Source organism: Mytilus edulis, chromosome 14 (genome assembly GCF_963676685.1).
Source record: "Mytilus edulis chromosome 14, xbMytEdul2.2, whole genome shotgun sequence".
Classification (NCBI taxonomy): domain Eukaryota; kingdom Metazoa; phylum Mollusca; class Bivalvia; order Mytilida; family Mytilidae; genus Mytilus; species Mytilus edulis.
Genome location: NC_092357.1, coordinates 4,995,977 through 5,013,136, shown reverse-complemented (window position 1 = coordinate 5,013,136; position 17,160 = coordinate 4,995,977). Strand labels below are relative to the sequence as shown.

At 33.0% G+C, this 17,160-nt stretch overlaps 1 protein-coding gene across 1 annotated transcript in view; it reads right to left on the bottom strand.

Moving 5' to 3' along the window:
- Positions 1-16,820, bottom strand: part of LOC139502392 (BMP-binding endothelial regulator protein-like) — a 58,781-nt gene extending 41,961 nt beyond the window's left edge. The window contains exon 1 of the mRNA XM_071291836.1: positions 15,966-16,820. Within this exon, the coding sequence (XP_071147937.1) occupies positions 15,966-16,071 (106 nt within the window). The 5' untranslated portion in view covers positions 16,072-16,820. The remainder of the gene's footprint in view (positions 1-15,965) is intronic.
- Between the last annotated feature and the right edge of the window lie 340 nt (positions 16,821-17,160).

Sequence of the window (17,160 nt, the reverse complement as noted above, 5' to 3'; positions counted from 1 at the left end):
TAATGGAAATACAAATAAAACATGCATGTGTGCCTATCGATTTTGTTTAAGCTTGATGTTTTTGTCTTTTAAGAAATTAAAATAGGTTTATGAGCCTTGCTACATGTAGTATATCGTGTCGTTTACTGATTGATTGATTGATTGATTGATTGATTGATTGATTGATTGATTGCTATTATGTCGCGGCTATTTTGGTATTTGGAGAAAACCGGGGTACCCGGATGGAAACGCCGACATGGGTAGAAAAACTGACAATCTTAGTCAATGGGTTGACATATTGTACAACATACACAGCAGTGATTGGATATAAAGAAATGTCATTTCTTGGTCTTCCACCGACTGGAAATTAATCCTTTGTCGAACTATGGTAATGACTGTAAAATGTATAAATGCGGAATAACGTCTCGTAAGATGAAGGGCCAAACTCTTTGCACGTTTAGAAATCTCTTGGGGGGTCTGTAAGTGACCTGTCAAAGTGCTCGATTTTTGTCCATAATCACTATACCCTCATATTCCAGTGGCACTACAAAATGCTCACCAACCTTTCCGGGGTACCCCCTTTTGCTTATTTTTTTTTTCTCGCCCGGGGCATGAAATGCCGGCCACTAGACGTTAAGATCGATGTTATTACTAATCATGTTGTAATCATATCTATGTGCTATAAACGACCTAAACTTTAAAAAGAAGATGTGGTATGATAGCCAATAAGACAACTCTCCACAAGAGACCAAAATGACACAAAAATTAACAACAATAGGTCACCGTAGGCCTTTAACATTGAGCAAAGCCCATATCGCATAGTCAGCTATGGAAGGCTATGGAAGGCCCCGAAATGGCAATGTAAAACAATTCAAACGAGAAAACTAACGGCTTTATTTATTTTTGTTTTATGCATTTACTTGTTCGTTTATTCTTTTCATCGACAAAACTGTAATATCACTTTCTTTCATTTTAGATAGTAAATTTTTATTATTTTTCAAAACTTCTCATTTTCGTCCTTCATATTTTGTTTCCAAAAAAGTAACGAAAACAATATCTGAATGTACATTATTATATTGTAGTTCTTAAATATACATATAAATAGTTCGTCGTATGTTAACTCAATCAAGCAATTCATACTTTTGCCTGATTTAGCAAATTTCAAATGAATGTTAACTGACAACCATAATCGGTTATTTAGTAGTTTGTTAAATAACTTCTTTATAATACATCGACATTTAAAGAAAATGATTGAATGAAATATTTTAAAATTGAAAAATGCGTTAAATAACACAACGCAGAACAGCATGAAATAATACATCTATTTAAAAAAAAAAATATAGTCTTTATATTTCAGCAATATATCATATCTCGATCACTCGCATGCTTATAGAACGTCAGGTACATATTTAAGAAAAATTACATATATATCTTTTTTTTAAATTTACAATGTGTAAGCCTGTTTTTGTTGTTTGTCAATTGTTAACCTTTTTCAAACGATTATTGTGTTGTATTTTATTGTAAGTTGTGCATTGGGATAAAAACAATCATGAGGAACACAACTTTTAACTTTAATTGTGGGTGAATGTTTTTCATTACTCAGACTAGAACAAAAAAATTTTCCCATGTTAAAAGCGATTCTCAAAACAAAATAAATTAGTTGGTGACCTTCTGTTGTTGTATGTTCTATGGTCGGGTTGTTGTCTCTTTGACACATTCCCCATGTCGATTCTTAATTTTACATTTACTTGGTCAAAGATTTTAAAACATCAATTATGATTGTAACAATCCACCATAAACGAACTGAAATATATGTAAGCAACTATAGGGCAATATACAGCCTTCAATAAGCTCCGCGTACAAGACAACAGAGAAAACAATTCGAAAAAGAAAACTAACGGCCTGAATCATTGCCAAAACAATAAAGATAAATTCTCGCGGCTCTCCCTTGACACCATTTGCGAGTATGGTCTTAAGGAAACGATGATAGTCAGTCGGAAGGGGGCGATAAATGACTGACCCATGTTAAGAGAGAGCTATATCTCTTGCACGTTAAAGACACCCTTGTAGATTTCGAAAAGAGCAGGCTAATGCCGCTTCAAGGCAGCACTCGTACCCGCAAGTTGGAAAAGGATTAATATGAGTTGCAAAAACTTGTTTCCCAATCCACTATAAATAAATATGTTTAAACAAATAAGCTCCGCGTACAAGACAAAAGAGAAGGGAAAACTAACGGCCTGATACATTGCCAAAACAATAAAGATAAAAAACAAGTCAGGCAGCAACACACGATTGCCACTGAATTAATTAATGGCTTCTAGATAAATATAAAAAAAGAAGATGTGGTATGATTGCCAGTGAGACAACTCTCCAAAAGAGACCAAAATAACACAAAATTTAACAACTATAGGTCATCGTACGGTCTTCAACAATGAGCAAAACCCTTACCGCATATTCAGCTATTAAAGGCCCCGAAATGACAATGTAAAGCAATTTAAACGAGAAAACTAACGTCCTAATTAATGTAAAAATTGAACAAAAAACAAATATGTCAAGAACAAAGAGAAAGTGACGGGGTTAAGTAAGTGTGTTGGGCTCAGACCCCCCCCCCCCCTATTTTCGACAGGGAAAATTAAATAGTCAGTTGGAAAATTTCATAGATGACCATGTAAGGGACTGCTTTGGCCATTTAAAACCTTATTCAAAGAGCTCCGGCAAGACAAACTTAAGAGAACTCAATTCATAAGCTAAAACTAATGGCATCAATTACGCAAAATCAATAAACGATAAACAAATATGATAGACAGCAACCAAAGCGACAACCACTGAATTACATGATACTAGATTGGGACAAGTACATATAGAGAATGGGTCGGGGTTTAGCATGCGTGTTGGGGTTCAAACCTCCCCTCCGACAGTGGTGTAACAACGCCAAATCAACTTTAAAAAGTCAGTTGGAAAATATATTGACTTTACTCATTGTTGAAGGCCGTACAGTGACCTATAGTTGTTAATTGCTGTGTCATTTGGTCTCTTGTGAAGAGTTGTTCCCTTGGCAATTATACCACATCTTCTTGTTTATAATGATGTAACCCCTACTTTGACAATAAAGATCCACCAAAAAGCTCCGGCAAGACAAAAGAGAACACAATTCAAATGCGAAACTTATGGCGTGATTTACTTAAAACCAATAAACGATAGAAATAAAATATATATGACATACAGCAACCAACGCGATTTACACAGAATTGCAGGTGTTTGGTTGTGCCTGCGTGTGGGGACCCAAACTTCCCCTAAGACAGTGGCGTAACATTACAACCCAATTAGAGCAAACTGATATAGTCATTTTGGAAAAGTCTATGGAAAGTAAACTCTAACAAATGTCGCTCTTGCTCTACTGATGAGGGTCCCTTTACGATCGTGTAAGATACAATTGTATACATATGCTTCTTTACGCTAACGTTCTGAAAATGTCTTTTCCTCATCCTTTTTTCAAAACATATGTCATAATGAGCTCGCACCGCAACGTCACTTTAAAGATGACTGCATTTTTCATATGATAAATGTATTTTAAATCATTTACAAATGAAGCAAACATTCTTTGCTTAAAATATACCCTAAAGAATTAATTTTAATGCAAAAGCGATGAACATTTATCATAAAGTTTAACATTCGGTTGGTTAAATAGTATGTGAAACTTAATACATTACTTTGAAAAGTGTAAAGATTTTCATCAAAACTTTAACAAAGTAGTTTGTCCCATTTCAATTTGCCTGTCCGGATAATAGCTTTTCGTGATCGATTTCCTTTTTATATTTTGACAATGTGATGGTAAAGTGTTCATTTTCTGTCATGAAACACCTGGTTATCACCCAGTCAATCTTTAAGGTAAAAATGATAGGTAAGAATGGATTAAAGCAAGGCTATATGTACTCATTAAGAACAAATTCATGATTAATGTATGGGGACAATTTGATGATATGTTAAAATTCTATTAAAATACACAAGGGCGACAATCTACGAAATCTTTATAACTTGTGCAGGTTTTTTTCCAGTAACCAAGGTTAGTCCGTTAATTTGACGAAATGTACGGACTTACCCGAAGAACGAAATGGACTTGAAATATATGATTGATTTATTCACGGTACAGATTGTTAAAATTGCTATTCACAAATTCCCGCCAAAACTTGTTCTTATCATTGTCTATGGACTTTTTAAAAACGTTTTCGAAGTACAGTGAAACCTGACTAAATCGAATCCTGCATAAACCGAAAACCTTTAGCACCGTCAAATAAAATTGTATGCATCGTGAACGCGATAGAACCGAACATTAAGCAAAACCGAACACAATCTAGCATAAGTCCCGAAGAGGTTCGGTTTAAACAGGTTTCTTTGTAGCTCAATTAAATGAAATCAGCACTTCACACTTACGTTGAAAGTGCTTTTCTGGAGTAATCGTCATCAGGCCTTGTAGTCTTAAAACTTTCGTGTCAGTTGTTTGCACTCATTCCCCAAAATCAACCAATCAAAATGCTGGATTTCATGTTTCGAGCATTAACTGTGTGCTCCGAGCAGAGAGCAAAGTTTTATGACTTCAACCTAAAAATCGTTTAGAGTTGAATATTTGAAAGCCAAGCCGGATGTGACAGAACTGAAACAGTTGAAGAGGTGTTTAACCAATCATGACATAACGAGTTTTCTCTAAATATTTCGAAGATGATTTTTAAAAAGACGTTTGATGGACTTTTGAGTTGCTTATATTTTCACTCAAAATTGATAACGAAACACATTTTATATCAACTTCAACACATTTCTTTTTTTTTCTGTAAACTTCAACATAATTATATCTTTTTGTATGTAAGACCATGGTAGGAAATAGTCATTTCGAAGACTTTATACTAGTATATGATTTTTTTTTTTACTTATTTATTTATTTTAATTATATTTTTTGTGAAACTATTTCTGCATGATAGCAAATATTCCGTTCCTTAATACCATACTCTATTGTTATACCATGGAAGCAGCATTTGACCGATAGAGGGCGTTGATTGTGTTCTAGTTACAAGAGTGTAAGTGATATAGATCGTTGAACGACAGACAGTGATTCATATCATGTGAATTATATTCCGATAAAAAAAAATGTATTAATACAACTCTTATGTTCTCCGTCAATTTTATTGACAAGGTCTAAAAAAATACGATTTATTACAGCGGTTCTTCATTTATACACAATCAAAATTCGTAATTACATCATAAAAGACAGTCATATCTGTATAGCATCTTGGCCAATATGGTGAATATCGTCTGGACATAGATGACCGTAAGAAAAAATAGAAACCATTATCTTGATTACATCAATGTTTTAAGATTTTTCATGACCATTAATTCGTCAAAACGTCCAGAATCAGTAAAGGATGAACACTATGTCGATATATAGAAATACAGAAAGGAAAAGGGGGGGGGGGAACTTTGGAAAAAAATATTATTAAAACTATATATTTCAAAATGTCGAGATTTTGCTACATAATATAGAAAAACAGGGCAACATTTATAAATTAAAGTAATAAGGGGACCAGTATTTACAAAACCAAAAACGAAATTAGAAATGTATAGACTTCTATCCCTTACGGACCTCATGCATCAGGAAACAATGTTTGTTTAGGGGTATTACTTGATCAATTCCTATTTGTTTCGATACATTTAGAATATTATTTCGTTCTTTAGTAAGTGTGAGATGATATCTGATTAGGAAATTGACAACATAGGCGTTGATTTATCTCTTAAAATGATGAGTTTTTCATATTTGTCTATTGATTTTATATCTTTGTCCTGAAATGAACAGCTTTCTGTTTGCTAGTTGTAGATCTTCTTCAATTGCATTTACCAATTGTTTTGTTTTTACTCAATTTTGAAACATTAACATGTACATCACAGTAGCTTGATATAAAAACTAGATTGGAATTTAAATTAATTGAAATGCTTTTAACGAATATTGCTTGAATTCATTTTTCAATAATAAAATAGAATATTGTCACATATCAATCAGAATAACGAAATAATGGACCGATGTTTACAACCAGAACTATTCCTAAGTTGAATTAGGAACTGTGGGGGGGGGGGGGGGGGGAATTCGACGAACTAACGATAAACCAACTACATGTGAAACCTGACTAAACCGAATCCTGTATAAACCGAAAACCTGTATAAACCAAACATGTTCTAAAGCAGAGTCATATCAAATATATGTACGTTGTGAACCTGATAAAACCGAACATCGGCCAAAACCGAACAAAATTCTAAGTCCCGAAGAGGTTCGGTTTAAACAGATTTCCCTGTAGTCAGTTCTGCTGATTTACTTAATTTGAGACGTGTTGTCGTAGAGCAGCGGAATAAAATGACTGAATTATCCGCGTTAACAAATTTGACAAAAAAATCGAAACTTTAAAATAACGAATAAACCAGTTCCTGTATATTCGTATATAATAACATTACATAAACATGCTTAAAAATTATATTTTCACCAAACACTTAGGGGTTTAATTCATAAAATTATATATATGACTTTTCATTTTTGTTTGAATACCATGTATAATTATTCCGGTTAGCCTTTTAAAGTTCCTCTATACATCTATGTATGTCAATGCCACTCGTATGTCAATTCAATGGGTAAAATTCCTCGACGTTACACGAACAATAAGAATATAATTTTTACAATACACTTATGCCTTTGTGGTAAGATAAAAATACTATAAGATAAAGGACAAACTATTTTACCAAAATAGACCATCTTGTTTCCTTTGAACAGAAACAAAATTGGGTCCTTTAAGATAACATCAGTTTAGTAGTATGATTATTATTATTGTCTGAAACAGACAAAATATTAAATCTATAATATTGCGACATCACCACAATGATATTTTTTCTTAGTCATCATTTCAACAAGAAATTACGCGTAGTCTTAAAATAAACGATTTTATTTATTTGTATTTAGTATGAAAATACGAAGATGTGGTACGAATGCCAATAAAACTCTCCACAAGAAACAAAATACGAAGATGTGGTACGAATGCCAATAAAACTCTCTACAAGAAACCAAAATACGAAGATGTGGTACGAATGCCAATAAAACTCTCCACAAGAAACCAAAATACGAAGATGTGGTACGAATGCCAATAAAACTCTCTACAAGAAACCAAAATACGAAGATGTGGTACGAATGCCAATAAAACTCTCTACAAGAAACCAAAATACGAAGATGTGGTACGAATGCCAATAAAACTCTCCACAAGAAACCAAGATACGAAGATGTGGTACGAATGCCAATAAAACTCTCTACAAGAAACCAAAATAAGAAGATGTGGTACGAATGCCAATAAAACTCGCCACAAGAAACCAAAATACGAAGATGTGGTACGAATGCCAATAAAACTCTCCACAAGAAACCAAAATACGAAGATGTGGTACGAATGTCAATAAAACTCTCTACAAGAAACCAAAATACGAAGATGTGGTACGAATGCCAATAAAACTCGCCACAAGAAACCAAAATACGAAGATGTGGTACGAATGTCAATAAAACTCTCTACAAGAAACCAAAATACGAAGATGTGGTACGAATGCCAATAAAACTCTCTACAAGAAACAAAATACGAAGATGTGGTACGAATGCCAATAAAACTCTCCACAAGAAACCAAAATACGAAGATGTGGTACGAATGCCAATAAAACTCGCCACAAAAAACCAAAATACTCTGTACGAAGATGTGGTACGAATGTCAATAAAACTCTCTACAAGAAACCAAAATACAAAGATGTGGTACGAATGCCAATAAAACTCTCTACAAGAAACAAAATACGAAGATGTGGTACGAATGCCAATAAAACTCTCCACAAGAAACCAAAATACGAAGATGTGGTACGAATGCCAATAAAACTCTCTACAAGAAACCAAAATGACATAGCAACCTAAGCAGTTAACAACCTTAGGTCACCGTAGGTCTTCAATCATGAGCAGAACCCATGTTTGATTTAACTCATTAATATGTCTTATGTTCATTCAGTTTCATTCACAATAAATATTGAACCATAATGAATGATCTAAAATTGAGAATGGAAATGGGGAATGTGTCAAAGAGACAACAACCCGACCAAATAAAAAACAACAGCAGAGGGTCACCAACAGGTCTTCAATGTAGCGAGAAATTCCCGCACCCGGAGGCGTCCTTCAGCTGGCCCCTAAACAAATATATACTAGTCCAGTGATAATGAACGCCATACTAATTTCCAAATTGTACACAAGAAACTAAAATTAAAATAATACAAGACTAACAAAGCCCAGAGGCTCCTGACTTGGGACAGGCGCAAAAATGCGGCGGGGTAAAACATGTTTGTGAGATCTCAACCCTCCCCCTATACCTCTAACCAATGTAGAAAAGTAAACGCATAACAATACGCACATTAAAATTCAGTTCAAGAGAAGTCCGAGTCTGATGTCAGAAGATGTAACCAAAGAAAATAAACAAAATGACAATAATACATAAATAACAACAGACTACTAGCAGTTAACTGACATGCCAGCTCCAGACTTCAATTAAACTGACTGAAAGATTATGATTTCATCATATGAACATCAGGCACAATCCTTCCCGTTAGGGGTTTAGTATATTAGTCCTTATATTAGTCCTGTTTGCGTTGATTTTCAACTGAAAGTTACAGTCAGAAATGAAAGTTTTGTTTCTGGTCAGATGTTTTTCCTGGGCTGTTCATCAGAAGCTTTGTTAACGTGTTTTCTTTTGGTTCCAAAAATGTTCCAACGACCAGTACAACTAGTAGTTGTAAACTTTGGACCAGTCAAACGAACAGCTCTAACAGACTTTGGGCTATGTTATGCATACACAACAAAAAATGAAACATGTAGGATATTCTGATGCATAAGATGGCAATTAATTACTTTTGAAATTGAAACAAGTTAAATGAAAATGTCAAAAGCTGCACAAAATAAATGAGATATATCAGAATGTACACTTTAATTGAACTTCTGAAGAAAAATATTGTCAAATTGAGAATATATCAAACACAAATAAATAAAATGTTGAAATTCCATTCTCAGTGAGCTATATAAACCTCTAATTAGACAACTCTCCACCAAAGACCAAATGACATAAAAGTTAAAAACTATAGGTCACCGTACGGCCTTCAACTTTGAGTAAAACTATAGGTCACCGTACGGCCTTCAACTTTGAGTAAAACTATAGTTCACCGTACGGCCTTCAACTTTGAGTAAAACTATACCGTATAGTCAGTCATAAAAGTTCCAGAAATGACAATGAAAAACAACTGAAACGAGAAAACTATCGGCCTGATTAATTAAAAAAAAATGAGTGCAATACAAAACTAATATATATATATATGCTGGTGATCCGATGGATAAATCTATTATAGAGTTGTCACTGGCTCAGACGTACTTATAAATATAATTATTTTCTGTGACTGTATCTTACATCAATTTGTAGGATCCTTTACTATAGATAATTTAGCTGATCTGTAAAAATAACATCTTCATTCCTCATATATCATGTGCTGTAGTACGACGCTAGATTAAAACTGACGTGGAAAGGTAACACCCGGCCACCGAAAGCTTCATTTTTATGAACCGGTCGCAGTTGTCGATATATACTAGTATACAATATCATAATGAACTTGAGCTTTTGATATTTTCATTTAACCGATGGTCGTGTGGTCTAGCGCACCGGTTACAGTGCATGCGATTTGGTGTCATGACATCTCAGTAGCATGGGTTCGAATCCCGGCGAGGGAAAAACCAAAAATTTGCAAAAGCAAATTTACAGATTTAACATTGTTGGGTTGATGTTTAGACGAGTTGCAACAAATAACTTGCAACCACCGAATTACAGGCTACAAGTTCCTGACTAGTGATGCAGTAATGTGATAGTATAGCATATGAAAAAACTATAAAATACATTTAAAAAGAGGTTTCTATCAAGAATTTCCTCGAGTATTCAAGTACTTATACATCTTTGCTTTCAAAGCCTTTTGGTTTAAAATTCCTAATTAAATTATTCAAGAAAGGACTTCGGATGCACCTAGTTTATTAAGTGTTATATTTCAACTGCAAGTCACTGGGAATATGTTTTAATTGTGCTTGCTAATTATATATTTATGTACATGTCCTAATTTAAATTTTCATGCCAATTGTCATATAAAGAAAAACATAGCATTGCTGTTAGAGCTGTTATATTCTGTCACACTTATCATTACCCTAGCTAACTATTTAACCATTTATCGTGATTTTGCGGGTAGAAAATGTGTTTGATGCTATATTTTTCTCGGAGCTATTTACAGTAATGATATTTTAATGCGATATTTACGACTTGTACCAGACGATATTTAACGTCGAAGTGATCAGCGGTCCTTAGTGCATTTCAAATAAAAGAAAGAGATAAACGTTGGAGGCTTGTACGACAAGGGTCGTCATCCCTGTATCATGACTTAGCAACTCTTAGTCAAAATACATGCAGGAATAATCGGATATATAGTAGTATACAATATCATAATGAACTCACACGAAGCGTCATATGTACTTTTTATATAGATTATACCGTTGGTTTTCCCAGTGGCGGATCCAGAAATTTTCATAAGTGGGGGCCCACTGACTGACCTAAGATGGGGGCTGCTCCAGTCACGCTTCAGTGATTCCCTATATAAGCAACCAATTTTTTTCCCAAAAAGGGGGGGTGGGCCCCTGCCCCCCTCCTAAATCCGCCCATGTTTCCCGTTTGAATGGTTTTACATTACTAATGTTTGGGTCCCTTTACAGCTTGTTCGGTGTTGGCCAAGGCTCCGTGTTGAAGGCCGTACCTTGACCTATAATGGTTAACTTTTGTGGATTGTTATTTGGATGGAGTGTCTCATTGGCACTCATACCACATCTTCCTATATCTATTTAATTTCAACCAATATTTGTCACTGGATGTTCAACAACCAACAATTACGGAAATGAATGAATACATGTTAATAACTTTTCGGTCCTAGGTCAAAATATTTAAAAAAAAAAAAGTTAAATTTTATATATATAAAAAAAAAATGACTGTTCATGCAGTAGAAAAATAATAGTGGTAACTTATGTAGGAGAACTTCAATAAACAAGTGTTTACATTTTTCAAAGCTTTCATAAGTGTTCTCTATTAAATATTTCAGAAAGCATTTATGGTCAAAAATTTCATGTAGCACTGAGAAGAAGAAAGGAGAAAGATACCAGAGGGACATTCGAACTATTAATCGAAAATAAACAATATAAAAAAGATGTGGTATGATTGCCAATGAGACAACTGTCCACAAGAGGCCAAAATGACACAGAAATTAACACCTATAGGTCACCGTAGGGCCTTCAACAATGAACTAAGCCCATACCGCATAGTCAGCTGTAAAATTATTATTGGCTTTGAACAAGCTATCAGTAACTGTGAGTACTCTCAGATATGCACGTATGTCTTTTCGTTGTTAAGATGTACAAGTGCACAACCACGTCCATTCTGTCTTTCTTAGATGTATGTCAATGTGTATCCATCTGATGAGTTAAGCCTTTTTCGATAGATTTGTTCTTATGTTGTACTGTTACACCACTGTATTAAATTAGGGGAGGATTGGCGGTCCTCTGAACATATTTAACCCCGTCACATTCTGAATATATATGTTATTTGGTCTCTCCCTCTGAATAGTTTCATGTATTATTTGGAAACAGCTCGCCGCTATTAATTGACGAACGTTGAATCTCTTTTCTCTCTTTCAATGATTTATACAGTGAAACCTGTTTAAACCGACCCTCTTCGGGACTTAAGATTTTGTTCGGTTTTGGCTAATGTTCGGTTTTATCAGGTTCACAAAGCACATAATTTGATATGACCGTGCTTAAGAACATGTTTGGTTTATACAGGTTTTCTGTTTATACAGGATTCGGTTTAGTCAGGTTTCACTGTATATATTTTTCTCTCTTTCATTGATTTATATATATACAAATATTCAATTACAGAGGTAATAAAACAAGCGAATGCAACATTTGTCGAACACCAAGATGCCGCGAACATTTGTTTTCTTAATCTGTGACATAAAACAAATCTGACAAAACCAATTCATGATTTATAACAGCATTGTTGACATTTAAAATAAACTTTAAAATATTCAATATGTAATCCCAAACGTTAATTTGTACTTCTATTGTTTCGGATCGATATGTAAATAAAAAAATTAACAATCCATTTCTATTTTTAGATTAATTAATACTATGATGGAATCAATCTAGAATTCGATCAATTTTATAAAAGTACGAAATATGATTAATAAAACATCTGCTCTCTATATGATAATATGCAGCCATATATTAAATTGGAAATAGATGCAAATTTAGTCATAATTTCAATAAATATTGTCTACTACGAATACAAATGAACCCCGGATCTGCAGTAAAAACAGTTAAATTTGATCATTATTATCATAGGTGAATATCACTTTGCGGTCCCTGATATATGACTTTATTTCTTTTAAACTCAATTCGTATACATCACGTATATATACACATACTGATTTTTTGGTGTATATGGTTTTGTCAGATGGTAAGCAAAAAGCTCGGACAAACCCCGGAACTGCAGTAAAAACAGTTGTTTATATGACTTAATTTCTTTTAAACTCAATTCATGTATATATACATATGTACGTATGATTATTTTTCCCATATGTATGGTTTTGTAATATGGTATGCAAAAAGCACAGACAAGAATTACAGGAAAAGCAATTTAACATGACGGATTTATAAACAAAGTCCAAATAGAAAATTAACCAACTCTAATGGATTCTAACAAATAAAATGGTGGTACCACAATGGATTTTTTTATTTTCACTCAAAATGTTTTGTGGTACTTTATTTTAATAATTACAGCCAGCTAAGAAAGCATCACAATGTGACACATTTATTATTTATTTATATTAGCAGGCCTTCTGTGTACATATAAGTGCTTGTGAGTAATCCTAAAAGAAATAAGGGTTTAAGAGATATCTCGAATCTGTCTATTTACAAATGGTGTATCATAACTTCTTTCCAAAGGAACCTTTTTTTCCTTTTAAAAATATTATATGGTTGATTGAGACGTGAATATTTGACAATCTGACAGCCACCCATAACTACGATATATCGGGAAATACAAGGCAGACACAGATATTCATGAAATACAATCGTCAAATGGCTAATAACTTGCTCAAATTTAAGAGCAATTGACAGTTTGACTTTTGGATGGTTAGGTATATTTTGGCCTCCCTTCTTTTAAGTTTATGTAAAAAAAAAATGCATTTCATTGTTTATTTAATTATTTAGGGGACCTGAAAAAAATTGCAACATTCCTGGTGAAGGAAAATTTAGAAAAATTTCCATATGGATAGCTTTAGGTTCCTTCATATTAGTCGAATAGCTCCTAACATGTCTGCGTATTTTTACATCTCTTGCTTCAGTTCAGATGCTTCTGTTTGGGCATTCCCGCTTAAGGTTAATCTAAAACAAAAAGTTCTTAAACCTTATTTGGCTATACTTTCTAGGTTCCGTTTGGTAAAAAAAAAAACCTCCCAACGCGGCTGCGTACGTTTACATTTCTTGATTTTCAATGATTACATTTGATCTTTTCTAGTGGAGGTTAATACTCTAAAAAAGTGCTATCCCCTTTTGGCTTCATTTTGGTCAACTTGAATAGCCTCTAACGTAGCGACTTTTTTTTACGTCCCTTGTTTTCAAAGGTTTATTTTGTAGCATTCCCGATGAAGGTAAATCTAAGAAATCACTTTCTAGGTCTCTTTTGATCGAGTGGCTCCTTGCTTTTCGTCTCTATCTTTCAAATGTTTACTTTTTAGCATTCTCGTTGAAGGTAAATCTGGAAAAGTGCTTCGGACACATGGAATTTAAAAATATAGTTTTAATTAACTTAAGTTTGATCGTTGACGCAGGATTAATGCATTTGAAAATAGACTTTACGTTTTATATTTAAGAAACAGTATGTAACTCCTATATCCCATCTTCCCTGTATAATAAGTTTATCAAAGTTAATACAGTAAAACCTGGCTAAACTGAACCTATTCGGGACTTAAGATTTTGTTCGGTTTTGGTCGATGTCCGGTTTTATAAGTTCCCATTGCATACTATATTATATGATGGTGCTTAAGAACATTTTTTGTTTATACAGGTTTTCGGTTTATGCAGGATTCGGTTTAGTCAGGTTTCGCTGTACTTGTTTTGGCATTTACTTACGATGAAATTGGATCTAGGATTATTATCTTAAATGATATTTTTCTTTATAAAGAGAGTCACGAGTAATTTATTTCAGCAACAATATAGCACGGCAGGTCATAATTTTTAATCGAATTGTACCGGGGTTTTTGTAGATATATTTAGTATACCAGAGTTGAAGAATCTTATATATAAAGCATATGGTTTAAAATCTTTTTACAATATTACTGCTCATGTGCAGAAGCGCGTGCATGCTTAAAATATTATTTGTCTACATAGTCTGGTTAACAGCTTTATAGAACATCCACGAGATCTTGGGACTTGTGTATATTCATTGTTGAAGGTCGCCCTTTCATATGTAGTTGAATATCTTAATCTTATTTTATTTCTAGTGGGCTAGTTGCCTCAGTTTCATTGCAATCAGATTACATCTTATTTTTATACTTTTCAGATTCAAATTGAAAAAAATGTTTATACTTTTAAAACATATTTGTGAATGGTATTTTATATGTTATCCGTAAATAAAATATTCAATAGAAATATTATTTGTTCTACATGAAGCAAACGTCTGTACCAAAATAAAGAATTTATCAGTTGTTATTCTTTCGTTTAATGTGCTTGAGATTTTGATTTGCAATTTGATTAGGGGACTTTCCCTTTTTGAATTGTATTAGGAGTTCGTATTTTTTTTTAACTTTAATTTATACTAAAGAAAGCAATATTATTCTAAAGAAATGATGTCTCCAAACATCTAAATGCAGTTAAGAAGCTTCGATTAATTATCTAGTCCAAAGTTTTAAAATATTTCATCAAACAAAGATACTACTGCACTCTGTTTCTAGTTCTAAATTTGTGGTAAGTTGCTTTGGTCATATTTATTGTACATGTATAATTTTTAAGTTTCTACACACGCGTACATTTAAGTTTTCTTTTGTTTATCATATTTAATAGGCTAATACCAAATTAGCCTTGCACAAAGGAGGACGCTGCTAGACGGTTTGACTGAATACCAAAATAAACATACGAATAAAGCTGCAATTTCTTTGCTAGCGGTTAGTCAATTTTACCGAAAGGATATTATAGAACTAAGAATTGCAGCAAATTTCTAACGACTGCAATTTTTAACCGAATAAATGTTATAGAGGATAAAGAAATGCATTTGTATGAATGTATTAAAAAGGAAAATATGAAAAATACTTCCATTTCTTTTTTGCTTCTGGTCATATTTTTTGGAAATCAGTTTTTTGGTATCAAAGTTGATCAATGTGTCACTATGTTATAAATATTTTCAGAAATATCCGTTTCACTATCGAAAATCCACTTTATAATCTATCTATTATATTTTTGCAGACATTGAGACAAATAGAACAGAACTAATTTTTATAAAATAATTTTATGTCTTTGATTTTATGACAGACCCGACCAGTTTAACTATAGAAAACGCACTGTTAAATATATCTATAATTTCGTTTGTAGACATTGAGATAATAAGAACTGAACATATTTTATTAAATAATTTTATGACATTGATTTTAAGAAAGACCCGACCAAGAAAAAAATGAAATTGTTTTAGAATGACAATAATAAATATATAAGTATAGAAAGGCAAAATTACAGGTGAGAGTAAAGAAAATTGACATATCTAATAATGTAGAAAGGTGTAATAAGAAATTAGCATAATAACGTAATTATAGTTACTTACCTACTAATTGGGATCCGACAGGTGCGAATAAAAATGTCAGTGTATGTAGCATCCACAAAATCACATAACACCGATGATTTCTGTAATTAATCGTCAAAATAAGCATAGTCAAAATTACACATCGGAACTTTCCGGCAGTCCACGAGCATTCTACTACGGCCAAAATTACTTTCTTGTAATAAAGTTACAAAAACACACCACGTAAACTATATACTTAAAGATGTAAATTAAGAAGTAAATTATCCCTTTTGGTTCGTAAAAATATCAACTGCTTCCTAATTAAGTTAAACTCCCAGGTAGAGAGTTTTTTTTTAACAGTTACGGGATATGTCGCCAGGTTTTAGTCCGTTTCACACCCTGGTAGACATACATGTTCCTAAGATTTCTCGGTGATAACGATCTTAATTCGTTTTAAAACTTTCTCAAATATTTTCTTCAAGATAAACCAGTAATTAAATTCTTTATCTCGTTAACTGATCATACCATTAAAGTATTCCTTAAATAGCCTCAGGAAAAATCCGTGTTAATATCAAGAATATTATCGCAAAAAATTAAAATGTCATTTGTTTCTTGTTTTTATCATCGGGTAATAATCAAAATTGCTTAATTACCCTCAAGAAGTCCTCTGTCGATATGCAGGAGATATTAATTGACACAGATCACTTTCATCAGGACGATCGCGAACATCAGATACCATGTCCTGCCTACTTCCCAACCGCAATCCACTTGGGTTTTATTTTAAGTTCTTCTCAGATCTGATAGTTTTCATAATAAACCTCAAAAAAGATAATTCATAAATATTATTCATGACTTAAGAAAATTATGTCGTCTGCAGTACAAACTTTTATCTTCTTTATCCAATAGTTAAATTTACATTTTTTCACCATAATAGGACATATTTTGATTGGTTACCTTACAACAATTGGGCGTGGTCAATAGGAAAGTTAATAACATTAATATAGTATGCAGTACAAATATTTGCAGACGACCAACATTTCACGTGGATTTATTTAGTTAATGGAGCCATTTTACCGTCAGAACTTTAAATGTATTGCTGTTTATTTCTTTTGCACATCATCATAAAATTTGTCATTTCCTTTTGAAGATTTTTATATTAATAAAAATATTTTACATTTAATTTGAAACATTATAGCTGATCGTGTTTTATGAGAAGTAACTATCCATGAACGATAGG